Consider the following 21,510-nt stretch of genomic DNA (forward strand, 5'->3'; position numbering starts at 1 on the left):
GGAATGAAGCATGAGAGACTATGGACTCTGAGAAGCAAACTGAGGGCTTCAGAGGGGAGGGGGGTGGGGGAACAGGATAGACTGGTGATGGGTAGTAAGGAGGGCATGCATTGCATAGTGCACTGGGTGTTATACGCAACTAATGAATCATCGAACTTTACATCAAAAACCAGGGATGTACTGTATGGTGACTAACATAAAATAATAAAAAAAATATCTTAAAAAAAGAATAGTAATAATTAAAATATTTAAGTTAATCATAAAAAACAAAACAAAACAAAAATTGCATGCAAATGCTATGTATCAATTGCCTTAGATATAATAGTATAAAATATGGAAAAGATAAATGACAATTTCAATATAGTGCTACTGCTGGGTATGGAGGGAAAGGAATGTTGATAGAAAGGAGTACAAAGAGTTTCAACTATTTCTGTAAAGTTTTATTACGTATTTTAAAACAAATCAGAAACAAATCTGAGAGAAAGTTACTATCTTTTAAAACTGGCTTTGGGATAGAGGGGGATGTTTTTATACTCTCCACGTTGTGTATTTGAAGCAATCTACAATTTTAAAAGACTCAGGTATTCCCTTGATTACACAGAGAAGTTTGTCACATAACAATTACAATTAAATCTCTCTCAGTAGGTCTTAAGCTCTTTGGTGTGGTCTGGATCTGTATCTTATTTTTTATACTAATAAACCTAATTTTTAGAGTAGGGTCAGGCTACAGTAAAATTAAGCAGAAAGTATAGAGTTCCCATTTATTCCCTCTCTCATTGCACATTGCCTTCCATATCTTCCCTTTTCATTAATATGTTGCACTAGTGGGTTGGTTTTGTTATAATTAATGAGCCAATATCAATACATTATTAATTAAAATGCATTTTACATCACAATTCATTCCTGTGTTGTACAGTTTTGGAGGTTTTGACAAATACATAATGGCATGTATCCACTGTGACAGTATCATACAGAATAGTTCACTGCCCTAAAAATCCCCTCTGCTTCACCTATCCATTCCTTCCTCCCTTTCCCAAACCCCTGATCTTTTTACCGTCTATTGTTCTGCCTTTTCCAGAATGTCATATTTGAAATTATACACTATGTAGCCTTTTCAGCCTTCTGAAAGCTTCTTTCACTTACTTAAATGTATTTAAGCTTCCTCCATATCTTTAGGGGCTTCACAGCTCATTTCTTTTTATGGTTAAATAATATTCCATTGTGTGGATATACCATCTTTTGAAAAAATCCATTTACCTGTTGAAGGACATCTGGTTTGCTTCCAGTTTTCGATAATTATGTATCCAGTTGCTGTAAACATTTATATGCAGCTTTTTGTGTGGGCGTAAGTGTTCACTTATTTGGGGATGCCTGGGTGGCTCAGTCTGTTAAGCATATGCCTTCTGCTCACATCATGATCCCAGGGTCCTGGGATAGAGTCCCGTATGGGGAATCCCTGCTTAGCGGGGAGTCTGCTTCTCCCTCTCCCTCTCCTCCCTGCTTGCGCACTCTTTCTCTGTTGCTCACTCTCTCAAATAAATAAATAAAAATCTTTAATTAGAAAGTCTATATTTTGGGGGTGCCTGGACGGCTCAGTTGGTTAAGCATCTGCCTTCAGCTCAGGTCATGATCTCAGGGTCCTGGGATCGAATCCCAAGTTGGGCTCCCTGCTCAGCGAGGAGTCTGCTTCTCCCTCTGCCCCTCCCCCCAGCTCATGCTCCCTCTTTCTCTGTCTTACTTTCTTTCTCTCTCTCTCAAAAAAAAAACACTTTAAAAAATGAAGTGTTCACTTATTTGAGTAAATACCTAGAAGCACGGTTGCTGGATTATGTGGTTGAACTATGTGTAGCTTTATAAGAAACTGCTAAACTGTCTTCCAAACTGGCTGTGCCATGTTGCATTCCCACCAGCAATGACCCAGAGCTCCTGTTGCTCCACATCCCAGCTAGCATTTGGTGTTGACAGTGTTTTGGATTTCAGCTGTTCCAATAGGTGTGTAGTGTTATCTCATTGCTTTAATTTGTACTTCCCTAATGACATGTGATCTTGAGCATATTTTTAAATGCCTATTTGCCATCTGTATATCTTCTTTGGTGAGATGTCTGTTCAGATCTTTCCCCCACTTTTAATTGAGTTGTTTCCTTTCTTATTGTTGAATTTTAAGAGTTCTTTGTGTATTTTGGATATCGGTCTTTTATCAGATACGTGATTTAGAAGTATTTTTTCCCATTCTGTATCTTGTTTTTCTTCTCTTAACAATATCTTTTGCAGAGCAGAACTTTTTAATTTTAAGGAAGTTCCACTTATCTATTGTATTTATCCTTTTTTCCTTCATGGATTGTACTTTTCATGTTATATCTAAAAAGTTGTCATTAAACTGAAGGTCACTTAGATTTTTCTCCTGTATTATCTTCTGGAAGTTTTATAGTCTTGCATTTTGCGTGTAGATTTATGATGTATTTTTAGTTATTTTTTTTGTGAAAGCTGTAAGTCTGAGTCTGGATTTTTTTGCATGTGTCTAATTTTCCCAGCAACATTTATTAAAAGAACTGTCCTTTCTCCATTGAGTTTCCCTTACTCCTTTGTCAAAGATCAGTTGACGGTATCTGTGTCGGTCTGTTTATGGGCTCACTATTATGTTCTAATGATCTACTTGTCTCTTCTTTGCCAATACAACAATGCCTTGATTACTGTAGGTTTCAGAATGTCTTGAAGTCACATAGTCTATGCTTCAACTTTGTTCTTCTTTAATTGGCTGTTCTAGAACTTTTACGTTTTCATATAAACTTTGTGGTTTTTTTTATATCCACAAAATAATTTGCTGGGATTTTGATTGGAATTGCATTAAATCTATAAAGCTGTGAAAAATTGATAATCTAAGCAATGGTAAGTCTTCCTATCCATGAGCATGGAATATCTCTCTACTTCTTTAGAAAGTCTTTGATTTCTTGTATTAGCCATTTGTAGTTTTCTTCATATAGATTCTGTACATATTTTGTTAGATTTATATTCATATTTTTTTGGTGCTGATGTAAACAGTATTGTGCTTTCAAACCCACATCCAATTTACTTTTTGCATATTAACCTTGTATCTCAAAATCTTGCTATAATTGTTTATTAGTTCCAGAAGTTTTTTGGTGAATCTTTGGGATTTCTTACATAGATAATCATGTTATCTCTGAATAAAGACTTCTATTTCTTTCTCCCAATCTGAGATACCTTCTATTTCCTTTTCTTGTCTTACTACATTAGTTATGACTTCCAGCATATTGTTGAGTGGTACTGGTGAGAAGGGAAATCCTTGCCATATTCTCATCTTAGGGGAAAGCATGTAATTTCTCACCATTAAGTATGAGATTGGGTTTATATTTTTTGTAGATGTTCTGTATCAAGTTGATGCAATTCCCCTATATTTCCAGTTTGCTAAGAATTTTTAGCATGAATGGAAATTGGATTCTGCTGAATGCTTTTTCTGTATCTATTGATGTGATCATGTGATTTTTTTTAGCCTGTTGATATGATGACTTATATTAATTGATTTAAAAATTTTTATTTAAATTCTAGTTAGTTAATATACAGTGCAATATTGGTTTCAGGAGTAGAATTCAGTGATTCATCGTTTACATACCACACCCATTGCTCATCACAAGTCCTCTCTTTAATACACATCACCCATCAAACCAATTCCCCACCTACCTCCCTTCATCAGCCCTCAGTTTGTTCTCTATAATTAAGAATCTCTTATGGTTACATTAATTGATTCTTGAATATTGAACTAGCCTTGCATACCTGGAATAAATCCCAATTTATCATGGTGCATAATTCTTTCTATACATTGTTGGGTTTGATTTGCTAATATTTTGTTGAGGAATTTTGCCTTTATATTCATGAGAGATATTGATATGTAATTTTTCTTTCTTGTAATGTCTTTGTCTGATTTTGGTATTAGAGTCATGCTGGCCTCATAGAATGAGTTAGGAAGTGTTCCTTCTACTTCTATTTTCTGGAAGAGAGTATTAAACATTGATATCATTTTTTCTTTAAATGTTTGGTAGGATTCACCAGTATATCCATCTGGGGCCTGGTGCCTTTTGTTTTGGAAGGTTATTAATTATTGATTCAGTTTCTTTATCAATATAGGCCTATTCCAAGGATTTTCTTCTCCTTGTGTGAGTTCAGTAGAGCCTGTCCTTCAAGGAACTGGTCTGTTTCATCTACATTATCAAATCTGTGGGCATAGAGCTATTCATAATATTCCTTTATTTTTCTTTTAATGTACATGGTATTAGTAGTGATGACCCTTTTTCATATCTGATATTAGTAATCTGTGCCTTCTCTTTTTTCATGGTTAGACTGGATAGAGATTTATCAATTTTAACAATCTTTTCAACTAATCTTTTGGTTTTCTCTATTAATTTCCTATTTTCAACTTCATTGATTTTTGCTTGGATTTTTTATTATTTGTTTTCTTCTTCCTTTAAACTTATTTGTTCTTCTTTCTAATTTCCCAGGGTTGAAATTTAGATGATTAATCCTAGATCTTTCTTCTTTTTTTAATACATTCAATGCTGTAAATTTCCCTCTAAGCATTGCTTTTGGTGCATCTCACTTTCATTTTCATTTAGTTTAAAATATTCAAAAAACTCTCTTGAGACTTCTTTAACCCATTTGCCATTTAGAAGTGTGTTGTTTAATCTCCAAATATTTTGGGGATTTTCCAGCTATCTTTCTGTTATTGATTTCTAGTTTAATTCCATCTTGGTTTGAAAACATACTTTGAATGATTTCTATTCTTTTAAATTTGTTTAGATGTATTTTATGGCCCATGAATAAATACTCCATGGGTGCTTGAGAAGAATGTGTATTCTGACAACACTGGATGAAGTATACTATAAATTATTGTCAAATAGAACTAGTTAGTTGATGGTGTTTTCAGTTTAACTTTATCTTTACTGATTTTCTGTTTGCTGCATCTGTCAATTATTAATAAGGGATGTTTAAGTCTCAACCATCTGCTCCAAGAGCAGATTTATCTATTTTTCTTGTAGTTCTATCAGTTTTTGCTTCACTTATTTTGACACTATATTGTTAGGTACACACATATCAAAGATTGTTAGGTCTTGGAGAATTGGTCCATTTACCATTATGAAACATCCTGTATCCCTAATGACTTTCTTTGCTCTGAAATCTGCTTTGTGTGAAGTTAATATAGCTTCTCTAACTTTCCCTTAATTAGTATTGCCATGGTGTATCTTTCTCCATCACTTTACTTTTAAATTATCTGTGTCCTTTGATTTAAAGTGGGTTTCTTAGAGACAACATATAGTTGGGTCTTGGTTTTTTTTTTTATTAAGATTTTATTTATTTATTTGACAGACAGAGAGACAGCCAGCGAGGGAGGGAACACAGGCTGGGGGAGTGAGAGAGGAAGAAGCAGGGTCCCAGCAGAGGAGCCTGATGCGGGGCTCGATCCCAGGACTCCGGGATCACGCCCTGAGCCGAAGGCAGACGCTTAATGACTGAGCCACCCAGGCACCCCAGGTCTTGCTTTTTTTTCCCCCAATCTTATAATATCTGTCTTATAATATTTATAAGTGTTTTTATTGTTCTTTTCTTTGTTTCTTCCATTGATATTGTCTGTTTCTGCCTTATCTGGTTTCAACTGAGCATTTTATATGATTCTGTTTTCTCTCCTCTCTTAGCATATCATTTATACTTAAAAAAACATTTTGGTGGTTAACCTAGAGTTTGCAATACACATTTACAACTAATCTAAGTCTGGGGTGCCTGGATGGCTCAGTTGGTTAAGCATCCAACTCTTTTTTTTTTTTTTTAAAGATTTTATTTATTTATTTGACAGAGACAGAGATAGCCAGCGAGAGAGGGAACACGAGCAGGGGGAGTGGGAGAGGAAGAAGCAGGCTCATAGTGGAGGAGCCTGATGTGGGGCTCGATCCCATAACGCCGGGATCACGCCGTGAGCCGAAGGCAGACGCTTAACCGCTGTGCCACCCAGGCGCCCCAAGCATCCAACTCTTGATTTCAGTTCAGGTTATGATCTCAGGGTGGTGAGACGGAGCCCTGCACTGGCCCCACACTCAGCATGGAGTCTGCTTGAGATTCTCTCTCTCCCTCTTTTCCACCACTCAATTTTTTGTTCTCTCTCTCTCAATAAATAAATAAATAAATAAAAATATCTTTTAAAAAAACCCTAACTAATTGAAGTCTACTTTTTAGTAACAATATATGGCCTGATGAATATGCCAGAACCTCATTAGGTAGTATTCCCAAGTCCTCCTTCTCTTCCCTTAAAACATTTTTTGCCATTTATTTCATTTTTCCATAAGCTATAATCACGTCATACATCATTGCTGTTATTATTTTGAATAAACTTATCTGTTAAGTCAATTAAGAATGAAAAATATTTTATTTTACTTTCATTTATTCCTTCTCTGATACTTTTCTTTTCTTATGTAGATTCTAGTTTCTGGCCTATATCATTTCCTTCTCTTTGAAGAATTTTTAAAATTTCTTGCAAACTCCCTCATTTTTTGTTTTTGTTTTGTGAGTGTCTTTATTTCTCATTTACTTTTAAAGGATAATTCCTTGGATACAGAATTCTTCATTGGTCGTTTTTTCTTTCAACACTAAATATTTCACTGTATTCTTTTATTGCTTGCATGGCTTCTGAGGAGAATTCCAATGTAATTCTTATACTTGTTTCTCTACAGATAAGATTTCTCCCCCATCACCCTTCTGGCTTCTTTTGAAATTTTCTCTTTGTCTTTGATTTTCTGAAGTTTGAATAGAATGTGCCTAAGCGTAGTTTTTGTTTGGTTTGGTTTGGTTTTGACCAACCATCCTGATTGGTGTTCTCTGAGATTCCTAGATCTGTGATTTGGTATCTGCCATTGATTTTGGAATATTTTCAGACATTAAATCTTCAAATAATTCGGGGCACCTGGGTGGCTCAATCAGGTAAGCAGCTGCCTTTGGCTCAGATCATGATCTCAGGGTCCTGAGATTAAGCCCCACATTGGGCTCCCTGCTCAGTGGGGAGTCTGCTTCTCCCTCTCCCTCTGCTGCTCCCCCTGCTTGTGGTCTCTTGCTCACATGCATGCACTCTCTCTCTCAAATAAACAAATAAAATCTTTAAAAAAAAAACCTAGCCAAAAAAAAAAACTTCAAATATTTCTACTATTCCTTCTTCCCTTTCCTGTCCTTCTGGTATTCCCATTATATGTATGTTATACTTTTGTCCCATAGTTCTTAGATATTCTGTTATATTTTTCATTCTTTTTTTCTCCTTGTTTTTTTAAATTTATTTAAATTCAATTAATTAACATATAATGTATTATTAGTTTCAGATGTAGAGTTCAGTGATTCATCAGTGCTCATTACATCACGTACCCTCCTTAATGTTCATCACCCAGTTACCCCATCGCCCTACTCCCCTACCCTTCAGGAATCCTCAGTTTGTTTCCTATGATTAAGAGTCTCCTATGGTTTTGTCTCCCTCTCTGATTTTGTCTTTTAGTTTAGAAAGTTTCTACTGACATTTTTTCAAGCTCAGTGATTCTTTTCTTGGACCTGTACGCTCTACTGATAAACCTGTCAAACACATTCTTCACTTCTGTTAACAGTGGCTTTGGTTTCTAGCATTTCTTTTGATTCTTTCTTAGAGTTCCCATCTCTTTTCTTATATTACTTAACTTGTTTTTGCATGTTGTCTACTTTTTTCATTATAGCTCTTAGCATATTAACCATCATTATTTCAGATTCCTGGCCTGATAATTCCAAAATATCTGCCATATACAAATCTGTTCTGATGCTTGGTTTGTCTCTTTAGGCTGTGTTTTTGCCTTTTAGTATGCTTTGTATTTTTTTGGTTGAAAGTCAGACATGAGATATTAGGTAAAAGGAATTGAGGTACAGGCCGCTAGAGTGAAGTTTTACGTTTATTTGGCTAAAAGTTAGGGTGTATTCACTGTTTTCTGTAGCTGCAAGTGTTCTTTGTCAGTCAATCTCCCCACCCCTACTCCCTCCCCCTTGGGCAAACACTGTTCTGATTTTATCACCATAGATTAGTTTTGCTATTCTTGAACCTTATATTAAAAAAGTTATATAGTAATTACTCTTGTGTGTCTGAATACTTTTGTTAATGTAGTGTTTTCCAGATTCATTTATGTTGTTGTGTTTCTTTTTTTCTTTTTTAAAGATTGTATTTATTTATTCGACAGAGATAGAGACAGCCAGCGAGAGAGGGAACACAAGCAGGGGGAGTGGGAGAGGAAGAAGCAGGCTCCTAGCGGAGGAGCCTGATGTGGGGCTCGATCCCATAATGCCGGGATCACGCCCTGAGCCGAAGGCAGACACTTAACCGCTGTGCCACCCAGGCGCCCCTGTTGTGTTTCTTTTTACTGCTAAATAATCAATAATCCACTATATGAATACACATAATTTGCTTATGCAGTTGATGGACTATTTTTTTAAAGATTTATTTATTGATTTTTAGAGGAGAATGTGGGGGGAGGAGTGTCAGAGGGAGAGGGAGAGAGAGGGAGGGAGAGAAGCAGACTCCCTGCTGAGTGCAGAGCCCAATGCTGTGCTCAATCCCATGACCCTGAGATCATAACCTGAGTCAAAATCAAGAGTTAGACACATAACCGACTGAGCCACCCATGTCCCCCCCCTTTTTTGCTAACATGAGTAAAACTGCCAGGATTGGGTTCCCTGGAGGACAAATTCTGAATTGAAGATTTATCTGCATGAAAGTTTCAACAAGTGCTCTTAGGATCAATACTTGTAGGTGGTGGGGGTGGTTATGGAGTCAGGACTGGGTAGAAGGAGAAATTGAACTGCAAGACAGAATAAGTTGGTGTAGCCCTCCAGAGTTGATGTCTGTATTAGTTATCTATTGCTGCAGAACAAATCATCCCAAAACTTAGTGACTTAAAGTGTTTATTATCTTTCATTGTTTTTCTGGGCCCAGAATTTGGAAGCAGCATGCCTGGGTGGTTCTGGATTAGGATCTCTCATAAAGTTCCCTTCAGATGGTAGCTGGAGCTGGGGTCATCTTGAAACTTTCTTCAGTCATGTGTGGTGCCTGGGCAAGGGAGACTCAAAAACTTGGAACAGCTGAAACTCCTTAGTGTAGTTTCACCCCTTGTGTAGTGTCTCTGTGTAGTTTCTCCCCTTGCTGTCTCTAGCATAGAAGCTTCAGAGCAGCCAGATTTCTTATGTGTTACCTGTAGGTTCTGGTCTCCCAAGGCATATATCCTGAGTGAGAGAGAGTTAGGTAGAAGACAAATCATCTTCTGTGATCTAGCCTGGGAATCACATAATTTCTGCCACACTATTAGTCAAGGCAGATACAAAAGTCTACTCAATTCAAGGAGAGGGAACATAAACTCCATCTTTCAGGGGAGAAGTGTCATCATCCTATTTTAAAAAGAGTAAGAGAGATGGGATGTGTAGTATAGCTGTCTTTGGAAAATATACTCTCTGATGTCTTGAGTCTGGGGGATGAGGCTTTATTCCCTGGCTTTGACCAGCCATGGTACATGTCACGAGGATCTTGGATGAACTGAATCTCTTTAGTTGAGAGCAATTCTAGAAAAGGAGTCAGCTAAGTATTCTCAGTTGCCAACATTCACAAAAGCTGGAGGAATGAGTGCTTCAAATATGAAGGGAAGGATCCAAGTGGCATATAATAGCAATGTTTCTAGCACCTTCATTCTTGTATAAATCCCTTTGTGGACATGTATTTCCATTTATTTTGCGTATTTATCTAGAAGTAGAATTTCTGTGTCATAGGTAGGTATATCTTTAGCTTTCTTTTCCAATTGAATTGCCTTGGCATTTTTGTTTGTTTTTTAAAGCTTTTATTTATTTATTTATTTATTTATTTATTTATTTATTTATTTAACAGAAAGAGAGAGGAGTGAGAGCACAAGCAGGCAGAGTGGCAGGCAGAGGGAGAGGGAGAAACAGGCTCGTAGCTGAGCAGAGAGCCCAATGCGGGGCTTGGTCCCAGGACCTTTGAGATCCTGACCTGACCCGAAGGCAGACACTTACCTGACTGAGCCACCCAGGCGCCACTGCCTTGGCATTTTTAAAAATCAACTGACTAGATATGTTCTATCTACAGTTAAGCCTTGAACCACATGAGGGTGGGAAGTGCCAACCCATTGTACTGTTAAAAATCTGTGTATAATTTTGACTCCCCCGAACTTAACTACTAATAGCTTACTGCAGGCCAGAAACTTTACTAATAATAAATGTAAAGGTTAACATATTTTATATGTTATATGTATTGTATACTGTATTCTTACCATAAAGTAAGCTAGAGAAAAGAAAATGTTAAGAAAATCATTAGGAAAAGATCAGTTTGTTCTCTATAGTTAAGTCTGTTTCTTGATTTGCTGCTTTCTCTTTTTTGCCCCTTTTCCTCATTTGTTTTCTTTTCTTTTCTTTCTTTTTTTTTAAGATTTTATTTATTTATTTGGAAAGAGCAAGAGAGCACAAGCAGGGGGAGCAGCAGAGAAAGACAAGCAGACTCCCTGCTGAGCAGGTGGCCTGATGTGGGGTTTGATTCCAGGATCCTGGGATCATGACCTGAGCTGAAGGCAGACGCTTTACCGACTGGGCCACCCAGGAGCCCCTTGTTTGTCTTGTTTCTTGAATTCTACACATGAGTGAAATCTTAAATGCAGATTAAGGAGGGCACTTGTGGTGAGCACTGGATATTGTACAGAAGTGTTGAAATCAATATATTATATACCAGAGACTAATTTTATACTTTATGTTAAATAACTGGAGTTTAAATAAAAACTTTTAAAAAACCCACAAAAACAACAATAATAAAAAACTACAATATGTATAAACAAAAAAAAAAAGAAAATCATCAGGAAAAGAAAATACATTTGCTGTATATACTGTATTTATTGACAAAAATTAGTGTGTAAATGAATCTTCACAAAAATTTGTGTGTAAATGAATCATCACAACAAAAATTGAAGGGTCAACTGTATTTCTAAACTCTTTATTTTACTTCATTGATGCTTTTATGCTGATGTCAAACTGTCCTGACTGCCTATGGCTGTATAGTAAGTCATAACATTAGTAATATGAATAAGTCAAGTCTGTTCTTTTAAAACTTTGTTTTGGCTTTTCTAGATCTTTTATTTTTCCATTAAAATTTTAAGCCAGTTTGTCAATTTCTAAAAAAAAAAGTCTTTTGTTTTAGGATTTTGGCTGTATCAATTTGGGGAAAAGAGTTACCTTAACAACTTTGAGCCTTCCACACATACATGGTATATATCTCCACTTAGTTAAGTCTTTAAAATTTTCTTTTAATAATGAGCTCTTATACATATTTTGTTGAATTTATTTCCAAAAATTTTATGATTTTTTTGTTGATTTAATGGAAACGATTTTCAAATGATTTGCTGCTAATATGTGGAAATGAATTTCATTTTGTGTATCTATTTTGTATCATACAGTCTTGCTAAATTCACCTTTTTTGAGACATTAAGATTTTCACAACATTATCTGCAACAAAAAATGAACATTCTGTTTCTTCCTCTCTTAACTTTATGCTTTTGTTTTGTTTTACCTTTAGCACTGGCTAGCCTCTTCAGTGCAATGTTGAATAAAAGTGGTTACAGCAATTAGATTAAATTTTTTTCTGTCAATCTTAGGGGGGAAAACATTCAATAATACACTATTAAGTATGATGTTATTGGTAGGTTCTTCATAGAAGACTTTTATTAGCTTGAGGAAGTTTCCTTTTATTTATTTATTTATTTTTGCTGAGAGTTAAAAAAATATCAGAGGCTTTTTGGCCCCTGCACTTGTTGAAATAATCATATGGTGAATTAAGTTAATTGATTTTCTATTGTTAAACCAACTTTGCACTCCTGGTATAAATCTCACTTGGCCATGATATATTATCAGTTCTATATATTGCTGGATTTGGTTTGCTACTTCTAAAGAATTTTTACATTTTTGTAATTGAGGTTTATTGGTCTGTACTCTTCCATTTTTGTAATGTTTTTGTCAGATTTTGGTATCAGGGTTATCCTGGCCTTGTGAAATATATAAGAGGCTTCTCTTTCTCTCTTTCTATATTTTCTGAAAGAATTTGTATGAGGCTGAGTTATTTCTTCCCTAATTCACCAGTAAAAGTGTCTGGGCTAGTAGTTGGTTGCTTTCAAGATTTTTTCCTTATCTTTGAGATTCAGCAGTTTGACCATGATATGTCTAGGTGTGATTTTCCTTGTATTTATTTTGCTTGGATTTTATTGAACTTCTTGGATCTATAGGTTAAAGTTTGTAGGCAGATTTGAGAAACTTTGACCATATGTTTTTCTGATATATGTCCTATTCCTTCTCTCTTTCTGGGACTCCAATTGCATACATATTAGACTGCTCTATAATGTCTCACATGTCCCTCAAACTCTATTTTTTTCTATCTTATTTTTCTCCCTAGATTTGAGGGAATTTACACATAGACTTTGAGCCACCTTTCTATATGGCATCTCCTCTTGGATATCTCCCTTCAATTTCCACCTGTTGCGGTAGCTCCAAACAAGTTACTTCATACCTTAATCCATTAAGACTATGGCTTTCTGCTGGAGTTTCAGTCACTCCAGCTATATAGACTGGGTGGTGCCCTTAGTGAAATACTGAGTAAACTTGCAACAGCCTTCAGTTTCTGTCTGCTTTACATTGCTGTCCAATGTCCACAAGTAGTTTCCTTTCTTCATTTTCTTCTTCTTCTTTTTAACTTTTTCCAGAATTTAAAAGTGTTTGCTGTGGGAGGCTTAAATTATACAATCTACTCTATCATTATTGCAGCTGGGACTCTACCTTCTGTATTCTTTTTTTTATGATTTTTTATTATATTATGTTAGCCACCATACAGTACATCCCCAGTTTCTGATGTACCTTCTGTATTCTTAAGCTTAATTTGTTCACCAGCCACCCTATCTTCAATGCAGAGACCCCAGTGTGCCCAGCTCAAAATAACTAGTCACTAGAGCCTTACAATCCTGTTTCAGGCATGCTTCCTGAATCTACTGACACCTAATTTCCTTAGAGCCACTGCTCTAGATTTGAACCCCATTTAACTGGCCTTCCTTGCCTCCTAGCCTCAGACACTTCCCATATCATTTGAGGTAAAACACATACCTTAGTATGTTACTACCTTATTTTACTATCTCTCTACACTCTTGCAGAATTAAATCTCCTTAGCTTGGTCTACAAACCCACTCACAATCCAGTTTGTGTCCTGCTGCTCCATGTAGACCCAATGTTTCTGATTTGTGCAACTTTGCTATGTTCCTTGGACACATCAGAACTTTCCATATTTTTGTGGTTTTGTACTTTGTATCCTGCTTATTTGGGGCCATCCTTTTTTTTTATCTGGCTTTTCTAGATTTAGTCTTAAAATCTGATTCAAATACCACCTCTCCTGGAAAGTCCTCCCTGGATAAATTACCTCTGTCCTCAATACCTCTCTTCTGTGTTCTTATAGCACAAATCTGCATGTTGACTTAGTTGGCCGGTCTATCTATCTATCTATCATCCATCTATCTATCTATCTATCTATCTATCTATCTATCTATCTATCATCTATCCATCCATCCATCTATCTCTTCTATATAATCTCCTGTTTTCCCCAGTAGATTCTAATCTCCTTGATCAAGGTATTGTGTCTTTCAAATGTAGTTTTTTGGTCTTCAGAACCTCTCAGAAGCATTGTATATCCTGTGTAGATTCTCAATGTATATTTTTGTTGATGATGATATTACAAAAAATATTTCTCCAGTGGTACTCAATGTAATTGTTCTACATATAGAAATTAAAGGCCACAGACCCAAAAGGAGAAACTGATCAGCCAGTTTGTGTACATTTATTTATTTATTTATTTATTTTTAGAACTATCAACCTCCTCACCAAGCATCCCTGTAGAGTTCTGCAGGAATGGTGGAACCTGGGAAAAAGGCAGATGCATTTGTCCAGACTTATGGAAAGGATGGAGATGTACAATCGGTAAGTTATTTGGGATGGTACTAGGGTTTGAGGTTTAGGTGACTTGTGTTAGTAAGGACAGCAGCAAAGCTTTTTGAAGTTTCTGTTAATGATTTAATAACAACGGGTATAATGATGGTGGCCTTTAAGATGTGTTTGTTAGCTTAATAGTAAAAGTGGAGTATTCTTTTTGGGGTATTTACTTATATGTTCAAAATACCTAGTATGTTTCCCAAGTATCAAGCTTCTCTGTAAACTGACAGATGCTTTTCCTTCTGGTTGCAGTGTCTATTTCAGGCCAATGGGTGGTATAGTTTCCTCAAGTCCTTTCAGTTGGTGATATGCTATATTACCCCATTTCAAATATCACAATTCCAACATATTTAACTTTTCTGAAATCAAGGTACACCTTCCTATCCAAGTATATATTTAGATGAAGTTTTTGTATTTTCATCCTTTCTCTTGATGAGATGTTATTAAATTAGTCGTTTGACTTCAGGTTGTGCTCTCTCAGAATCAATGTTCAAAGCCACTTCTTTTTTATTTTTTATTTTATTTTTTTTTAAAGATTTTATTTATTTATTTATTTGACAGAGATAGAGACAGCCAGCGAGAGAGGGAACACAAGCAGGGAGAGCGAGAGGAAGAAGCAGGCTCACAGCGGAGGAGCCTGATGTGGGGGCTTGATCCCATAACGCCGGGATCACGCCCTGAGCTGAAGGCAGACGCTTAACCGCTGTGCCACCCAGGCGCCCCAAAGCCACTTCTTTTTTAAATTGAAGTATAGTTGACACACAACGTTCTATTAGTTTCAGGTGTACAACATAGTGATTCAACAACTCTATCCATTATGCTGTGCCCACCACAAGTGTAGCTACCATCTGTCACCATACAAGACTATTACAGTACCATTAATTCCATTCCCTGTGCTGTACCTTCCATTCCCATGACACATTCATTCCATAACCAGAAGCCTGTACCTCCCACTCCCCTTCATTCATTTCACCAATTCCCCCACACTCTTCCCTGTGGCAACCACCAATCTGTACTTTGTATTTATGAAACTTTTCTGTTTTTTGTTTGTTTATTCATTTGTTTTGTTTTTTAGATTCCACATATAAGTGAAATAATATGGTATTTTTCTTTTTCTGTTTGACTTATTTCACTTAGCATAATACCCTCTAAGTCTATCCATGCTGTTGCAAATGGCAAGGTCTCATTCTTTTTTATGGCTGAGTAATCTATATATAGTGGACACTTAGGTTGCTTTCATGTCTTGGATATTGTAAATAATGTTTCAAAGCTGCGTCTTCATCTGCAGTGTGCTTCCCAATACGCTGTACACTTTACGTTGCCTGCTTAGGGTCCAGAGTCTTAGAAAGGCACTCCTATAATTTCCTACACTCCTGCAAGCCAGTATATCTCACATGCTCCATGACTCAGGTCTTTTTGCTTTGACCCACACCCTCATGATGCCCTTTGGTACTATGGGTTCTATATCTTTAATTTTCAAGATTCCATCTAATCTGATTTCGATATCCTTTCTGGTGTGTTAGTGCTCATGTCCTACCTCTACCAGGTTATACACTGTGCACATTTTAACTAGAACCCATTGTCTAACATACTAGTTTTTCTAATGGTATTAACTCAACCAGATAAAAAAGTATGAAGTTCCTGGTGGGTCAGTGGGTCCTAAAGTTTTCTATTAGCATTCAAATTATACTGAATAGGTTTTGAACTTTGAGTTTGAAATTTCAAAAGAAAATTATAATTTATGCTGAAAAATTTTTCTTTTCATTATAGCTAACTTCTGTGAAAAAAGTACCTATGAGAGTTTTACTTTTGATAGAATTTCAGCAGGAAAATATGGATCTTCCCAGCAAAGATGTGATAAGGACACTTTAAATGGTATGTGTTTTTCCAAACATCACCTGTTTAAGCATATGAATAACTATGGTGGGTCATACCTATCATCCCTCCAACTAGTATTAAGTCCCTGGAAGAGGCATCAAGGAAGGTTCTGGCTGCCTTTCATGATGCCCATGTTCAAAGTTTAGGATACAACCTCACAGAATTCTAATTCTCCTAAAAACTGTAATATGGATCAGTTATAAATTCCTTTTATAATGGGATAGGCTGGTGATGGGTATTAAGGAGGGCACATATTGCATGGTGCACTGGGTGTTATACGCAAGTGATGAATCATGGAATTTTACATCAAAAACTAGGGATGTACTGTATGGTGACTAACATAATATAATAAAAATATTATTATAAAAAAGAAAGAAAGAAAGAAAGAAAGAAAGAAAGAAAGAAAGAAAGAAAGAAAGAAAAAAGTAAATTCCTTTTAATCCTTCCATTGGTTTATTTTCCCAGTTTCATCTATGTCCTGGAATTTGAACATATTAATATCTGCTCATTGAGTTATATAATTTGTCTGAATTTAAAACATTAGTTATAGATTTGTACCATATCTACTTTCAAACATCGTCTTTCTGGGTAGAGATGCTCAGTTAAGTCTGTCCACAGCTGGTAGGTCTTCATCTCCTTGGTCATTTTAGTTATCCATCTTGGAACATTCTCCACCTTCATCATACCTTCCTTGAAGCATGACAACCTTGCTTGCATAGAGACATTCCAAGAATAAAGGAGCAAATAACATTTTTTAACTTCTAATATGCTTCCTGATGATATCCATGATTTTGATGACTTATTTCAATACTGTATTGGGTAATACCTTCTGAGAGCATCCCTTAAAAATTCATAGATTCTTTTCCTGACAGCTTAGAGCCCATTATACTGTATGATTTTCCCTTAATGTTTTATCTGAACTTTGTTTGCATTGACTTTCATTTGCCCAGTCCTCATATTTCTCATATCTTCCTGCAGGATATCATCATTTCCTGCAGAACTGAATATCTCAATAACACGGCCAATTCTAGATCATTTATGAAAATGTTTGATAGAACTTCTGTCGGTAATAATCCTGGGGAGAATTTCACATTTTAGTTCTATATTTATTTTCATGTATGTCAAGGGCTTTTTGAAACACTGTAGTACTTACAGGTACTGGTCTTTCCTGTGTGTTTCTTTATCTTACTTACTAAGAGATCATATACACCAGTATTCCATTTGCAGAATTAAAATTGCCTCTGCCCACATATACCGTGCCTACTCAAATATTATGATCCTATTCTTTATATAGGTCCTTCTAGCTTCTTGATTAAAAGCTCAGAAGGTAAAAGGCAGGAAGGTTTCATTTTATTGGTACTTACTACTTATACTGTATGATATGTCTATGGATACCTATCATCTTAATTTTTCATGTTTTGTATATCTTAACTATTTCATTATAATTTATAAAAGTGATACAGCTACAAAAAATAACTGTGTGCTACCAAGTCAGGAACAGTAAAAAAAAAAAAAAGTAATATGCTCATCAGGGGACATCACACTTAATTTGATATACATTATGTTTTGGGGACAAGAGAATCACCATGTTTCATTTGGTTCTTTCATTTGGCTATATTTCTTTTCTGAGCAATTATTATGAACACGTTTATTTTACTTACCTTTGAATTTCAGATTGAGCCTATAAAATAATTTTAAAGGTATAGATTCCAACTATTGGCAAATTTGCTTTTAGTTTTATATTAAGAATTAGAGGATATATAGAGGAATATAGAGGAAAAGATGCATTTGAACTATATCCGCTTAAAAGAATAAAATTCTACATGTATATTTGAAATTTTCATTATGTCATAAAGTAGATATGGAGCTATCATATAAGTTAAGAGTGGCTTCAACCTTCTACTTTGTGTCTCAAATTTCAATTTCTCAAGGTGTTACCTCAAGAAGTAGCTGCTGGAAGCTGTTCCTGAGAAAAGTTTGCCTTCTGATCAGCTGTCTCTCTAATGACAGCTGGAGGTGATTTTATTTATTAACAGGCTCCTAAGCATTAGTCACAGGGGGACACTGAGGTAGGATGGCTCAGTGATAATTACAGGAAATAAACTCAATGATTCAAAAAGTATTGAGAGCAAACCAGATATCAAATAAGTGCAACAATACAATAGAACTCTGCCTTTCAGGTGTTACTCAGATTTGGATAAAGAAGGAAAGATCAATAAGTAATTCAATATCTAGTAGGAATTTTTCATATTATTTCTGATCTCTCAACCCTCATCCCATCCAATTCAAAGCCCTATGTACCTAGTTGTGGAAGGCACATCTTCCTTGCAGACTTGAGGTAGGAAAGAGTTGACTGGTCTTTTGAATTTCAGATATAAAAATCAAGACAAGCGACATCTGCCTAAAAGTTTCCCGTAATGACTGCCTGATTCTCCATTGCCAGATATTAAACCATCCCAAATTTGGTGGCTTCACTGAATAATGATTTAGATTTTTCATAGTTCTATTGGTTGATGGACTGCTGGAATGTCCAAGACAACCGCACTCACGTGCACTTTGGTGCTGGCCAGATGAACCAAGTTCTCTTACCACATAGCCTCTCTTCTCCAGTAGATCAGGGCTGCTTCCTTGTACAATAGTCGGGCAGTGTTCCAAGAGGGCAAAGGCTGAAACTTCAAGTCTTCTTGAGGCCCAAGTTCTGGAGCTCTCACAGAACATTCTGTTGGTCAATGCAAGGTTAAGTACAGCCCAGATTGAGAAAATGGAGGAATAGACGCCACCTCTCGGTGGGAGGAGCGGCACAATCCCACCGAGAAGGGGATGTGTACAGGAGCAGGCAGTTGCCAGTGGCCATCTTCGTAAACACGGTCGTTTTTTCTTCTTTTTATTAAAGCAGGCAATCCAATAGCAACCCGGCTGTGCAATATTACTACAGATGGAGAGATAGTATTACAAAACGCGACAATAGGAAATTGCAATGAAACTCTGGAAACCCTGGAAAAGCAGGTACGCCACACGGTGCATGTGCTGGCAACTGGGAAAAATTCCAACTCTGTGTAAAGTCTCCGTTCTTTACATACCTAATGGCCAAATCAATATTTTTAAAACTCTCAAAGTAGAAATAACAAAAACTGGTAACTGAAACCACTCTTTTTTTTTTTTTAATTGACATCTGTTTGTGAAAAAGGACCGTTGGACCTGTTGGTTCAGCAAATTTTAGCAAATGATAATCTATAACACATTTTAAATGGCCTCATCTTTTTACAGCAGTGAAGTGTTGACTGAAAATAGATCACTGACATTTGAGACCGAAAAGGAAGTTATTCTAATGGTTAACTGAATCAGAATGAAGAGAAAAAACAACAACGACCATCAAAGACCTTTCAAGGCAGGGAACCCTAGAACCTAATGCTGGTCTCAGGGCTATATCTAGGTGCCTGTGCAGTGGAAAATATATATGACTAGATTTTTTGTCATGCAGATTAAATTATTTTGACCTAGTGTGTACCTAAATGCAAATGCATGGAATTACTAATATCTGGGGCCAAGAAAGGGGAAGAAAAGGAAACTTTAAGTGGTCCTTCTAAGTGCAGGGCATGTTAAGTATGTTAGTGCATTTAGAACTTACAGAACCTTAGTTATTTTCATAGATAGAGGGATTATACTAATTATTGAGCCACTTACTGAGTGCCAAAGCCTGAGCTAACATTTTACATATGTTATTTTATCATATTTAATTCTTATAACAAGTATATAGATATTAATATACCTCTTTTATAGATGAGGAAACTATTTCTGAGAGGTACAGTGAAACACAGCCAAAAAGTGATGGAGTGACTTTTTATTTTATTTTATTTTTTAATTTTATTTATTTATTTGACAGAGAGAGAGAGACAGCCAGTGAGAGAGGGAACACAAGCAGGGGGAGTGGGAGAGGAAGAAGCAGGCTTCCCGCGGAGAAGCCTGATGCGGGGCTCGATTTCAGAACTCCGGGATCACGCCCTGAGCCGAAGGCAGATGCTTAACGACTGAGCCACCCAGGCACCCCGTGACTTTTTATTTTAAAGCCCACCCTGTATCACTCTGGCTCCCTAATTGTAGATGGGCAGGGTTAGAGTTAATTAGAGATGGGGTTGGGAGTGGAGTGTGGAGATGGCTGCCAACTCCATAGTTTATGCCAACTTCACAGACTGGGGGAAAGGCCTCATGTTCTGGGGTCTGACTAGCCGGTTTTTGGCTGTCGGCTCTGACACTCGTAAGGTGCATGGACTCCTTTACCTCTCCAAACCTTTAAACAGGGATGAGGATGCTCCACTCACAGTGTTGTTTGTGTATTAAATGTGATAACTCCTATAAAACATCCAGCAAAGTGCCTAGCACAGAGCAGGGACCTAGCTATTGAATGAACGCTTTCATTGTTTCTGTTGATTGAACATTGTTTTCAACTCTCCCCTAAGTTGAATGGCCTGTGACCTTGGTTTGATTTTTGAAATAATGCTGCCATCTAGTGAAAAACTAAGCCACATACACGCATGTTAACACCTGGCTCTACTAAAGACAATATGGGTCTAGGTCAGTGTTCCCCAATCTGTGCTGAAAAGCTAGTTTTAAAAAATTTCCAACCCCTTGCAGACCAATAATTTTGTAAAATGCAATAAAAATGAATTCCTAGGAAAATGATGAAAAATGATACATAAAATACAAATAATTTTTTTCCTCTTTAAAAAAGTTTTAAATTATTTACTTACTTATTATTGACGTGTAGTTGACACACAGTGTTACATTAGTTTCAGGTGTACAACATAGTGATTAGAACAAGTCCATATGTTCTGCTATGCTCACAAGTGTAGCTACCATCCAAATATAAATCATTGAAAAAAATCATTAGATTCAACAGCATACAATTGTGTGAGTTTTTGACCAGTTACAGTTTCTGTGCTTATTCTTCCTGTGAACCCTGTAACAGTTTGTAACTGTTTGTTACAAAATTCTTAGATCACCTCAAGTAGCACCAATCTACTTAAGGCTTCCTTAGTTTGTTAATCCTGGCAGATAGTAAAGGCAGGAGAAGCCACCAACCCGCAGGTAGTTTGTCCTTTACACAAGGAGAGAAGCAAACACGAAGAACTGAGTAGATGCAGGAGATTGAGGGTCAGCTAAATTCCAGTTTATTCGCCTGCAATTGCTTGCAAAGTGTTTAGACATAGTTGTATAATGTTAGGGTTTTGTTTTTTCTCTTTTAAACAGATAGTCAATATCTCGACACAGTCTCTGAATATATCTGCTGAAGCTCAGATTTTAACATCTGATGTCGACAGAATAACTCCGGAGGGCATCATTTCAGCTACTAGAGTGGTCGGGCAGATCTTCAACCCAACCAGAAATGCTGTCTATGAGGTAAAACTCACAAGGTTTTTAAAAGGGGGGAGGGGAAGAAAAAACAGAGAAAGACAAAACTAGAAATCACTTCACTTAGTTCGATAGTAAGTATACTAGTCATGCTAAGTATTATGGGCTACCGTGTTTCCACAGTCAGAGCCCTGCAGTCTTATTTTGTTTCTG

General features: G+C 36.4%; 1 protein-coding gene across 4 annotated transcripts in view; it reads left to right on the forward strand.

The window, feature by feature from the left end:
* Positions 1–21,510, forward strand: part of ADGRG7 (adhesion G protein-coupled receptor G7) — a 71,019-nt gene that overhangs the window by 9,478 nt on the left and 40,031 nt on the right. Inside the window, exons 2-5 of one of the 4 annotated variants that reach the window (XM_002917089.4) lie at positions 13,945–14,058; positions 15,841–15,945; positions 18,842–18,954; positions 21,196–21,345. In XM_002917089.4, coding sequence (XP_002917135.1) covers positions 13,945–14,058; positions 15,841–15,945; positions 18,842–18,954; positions 21,196–21,345 — 482 coding nt within the window. Of the gene's footprint in view, positions 1–13,944; positions 14,059–15,840; positions 15,946–16,965; positions 17,015–18,841; positions 18,955–21,195; positions 21,346–21,510 lie in introns of those variants that run through there. The other 3 variants (XM_034657326.1, XM_034657332.1, XM_034657340.1) reach the window with 3 other exon arrangements.

The sequence above is a fragment of the Ailuropoda melanoleuca genome, chromosome 1 (genome assembly GCF_002007445.2).
Source record: "Ailuropoda melanoleuca isolate Jingjing chromosome 1, ASM200744v2, whole genome shotgun sequence".
Lineage (NCBI taxonomy): Eukaryota > Metazoa > Chordata > Mammalia > Carnivora > Ursidae > Ailuropoda > Ailuropoda melanoleuca.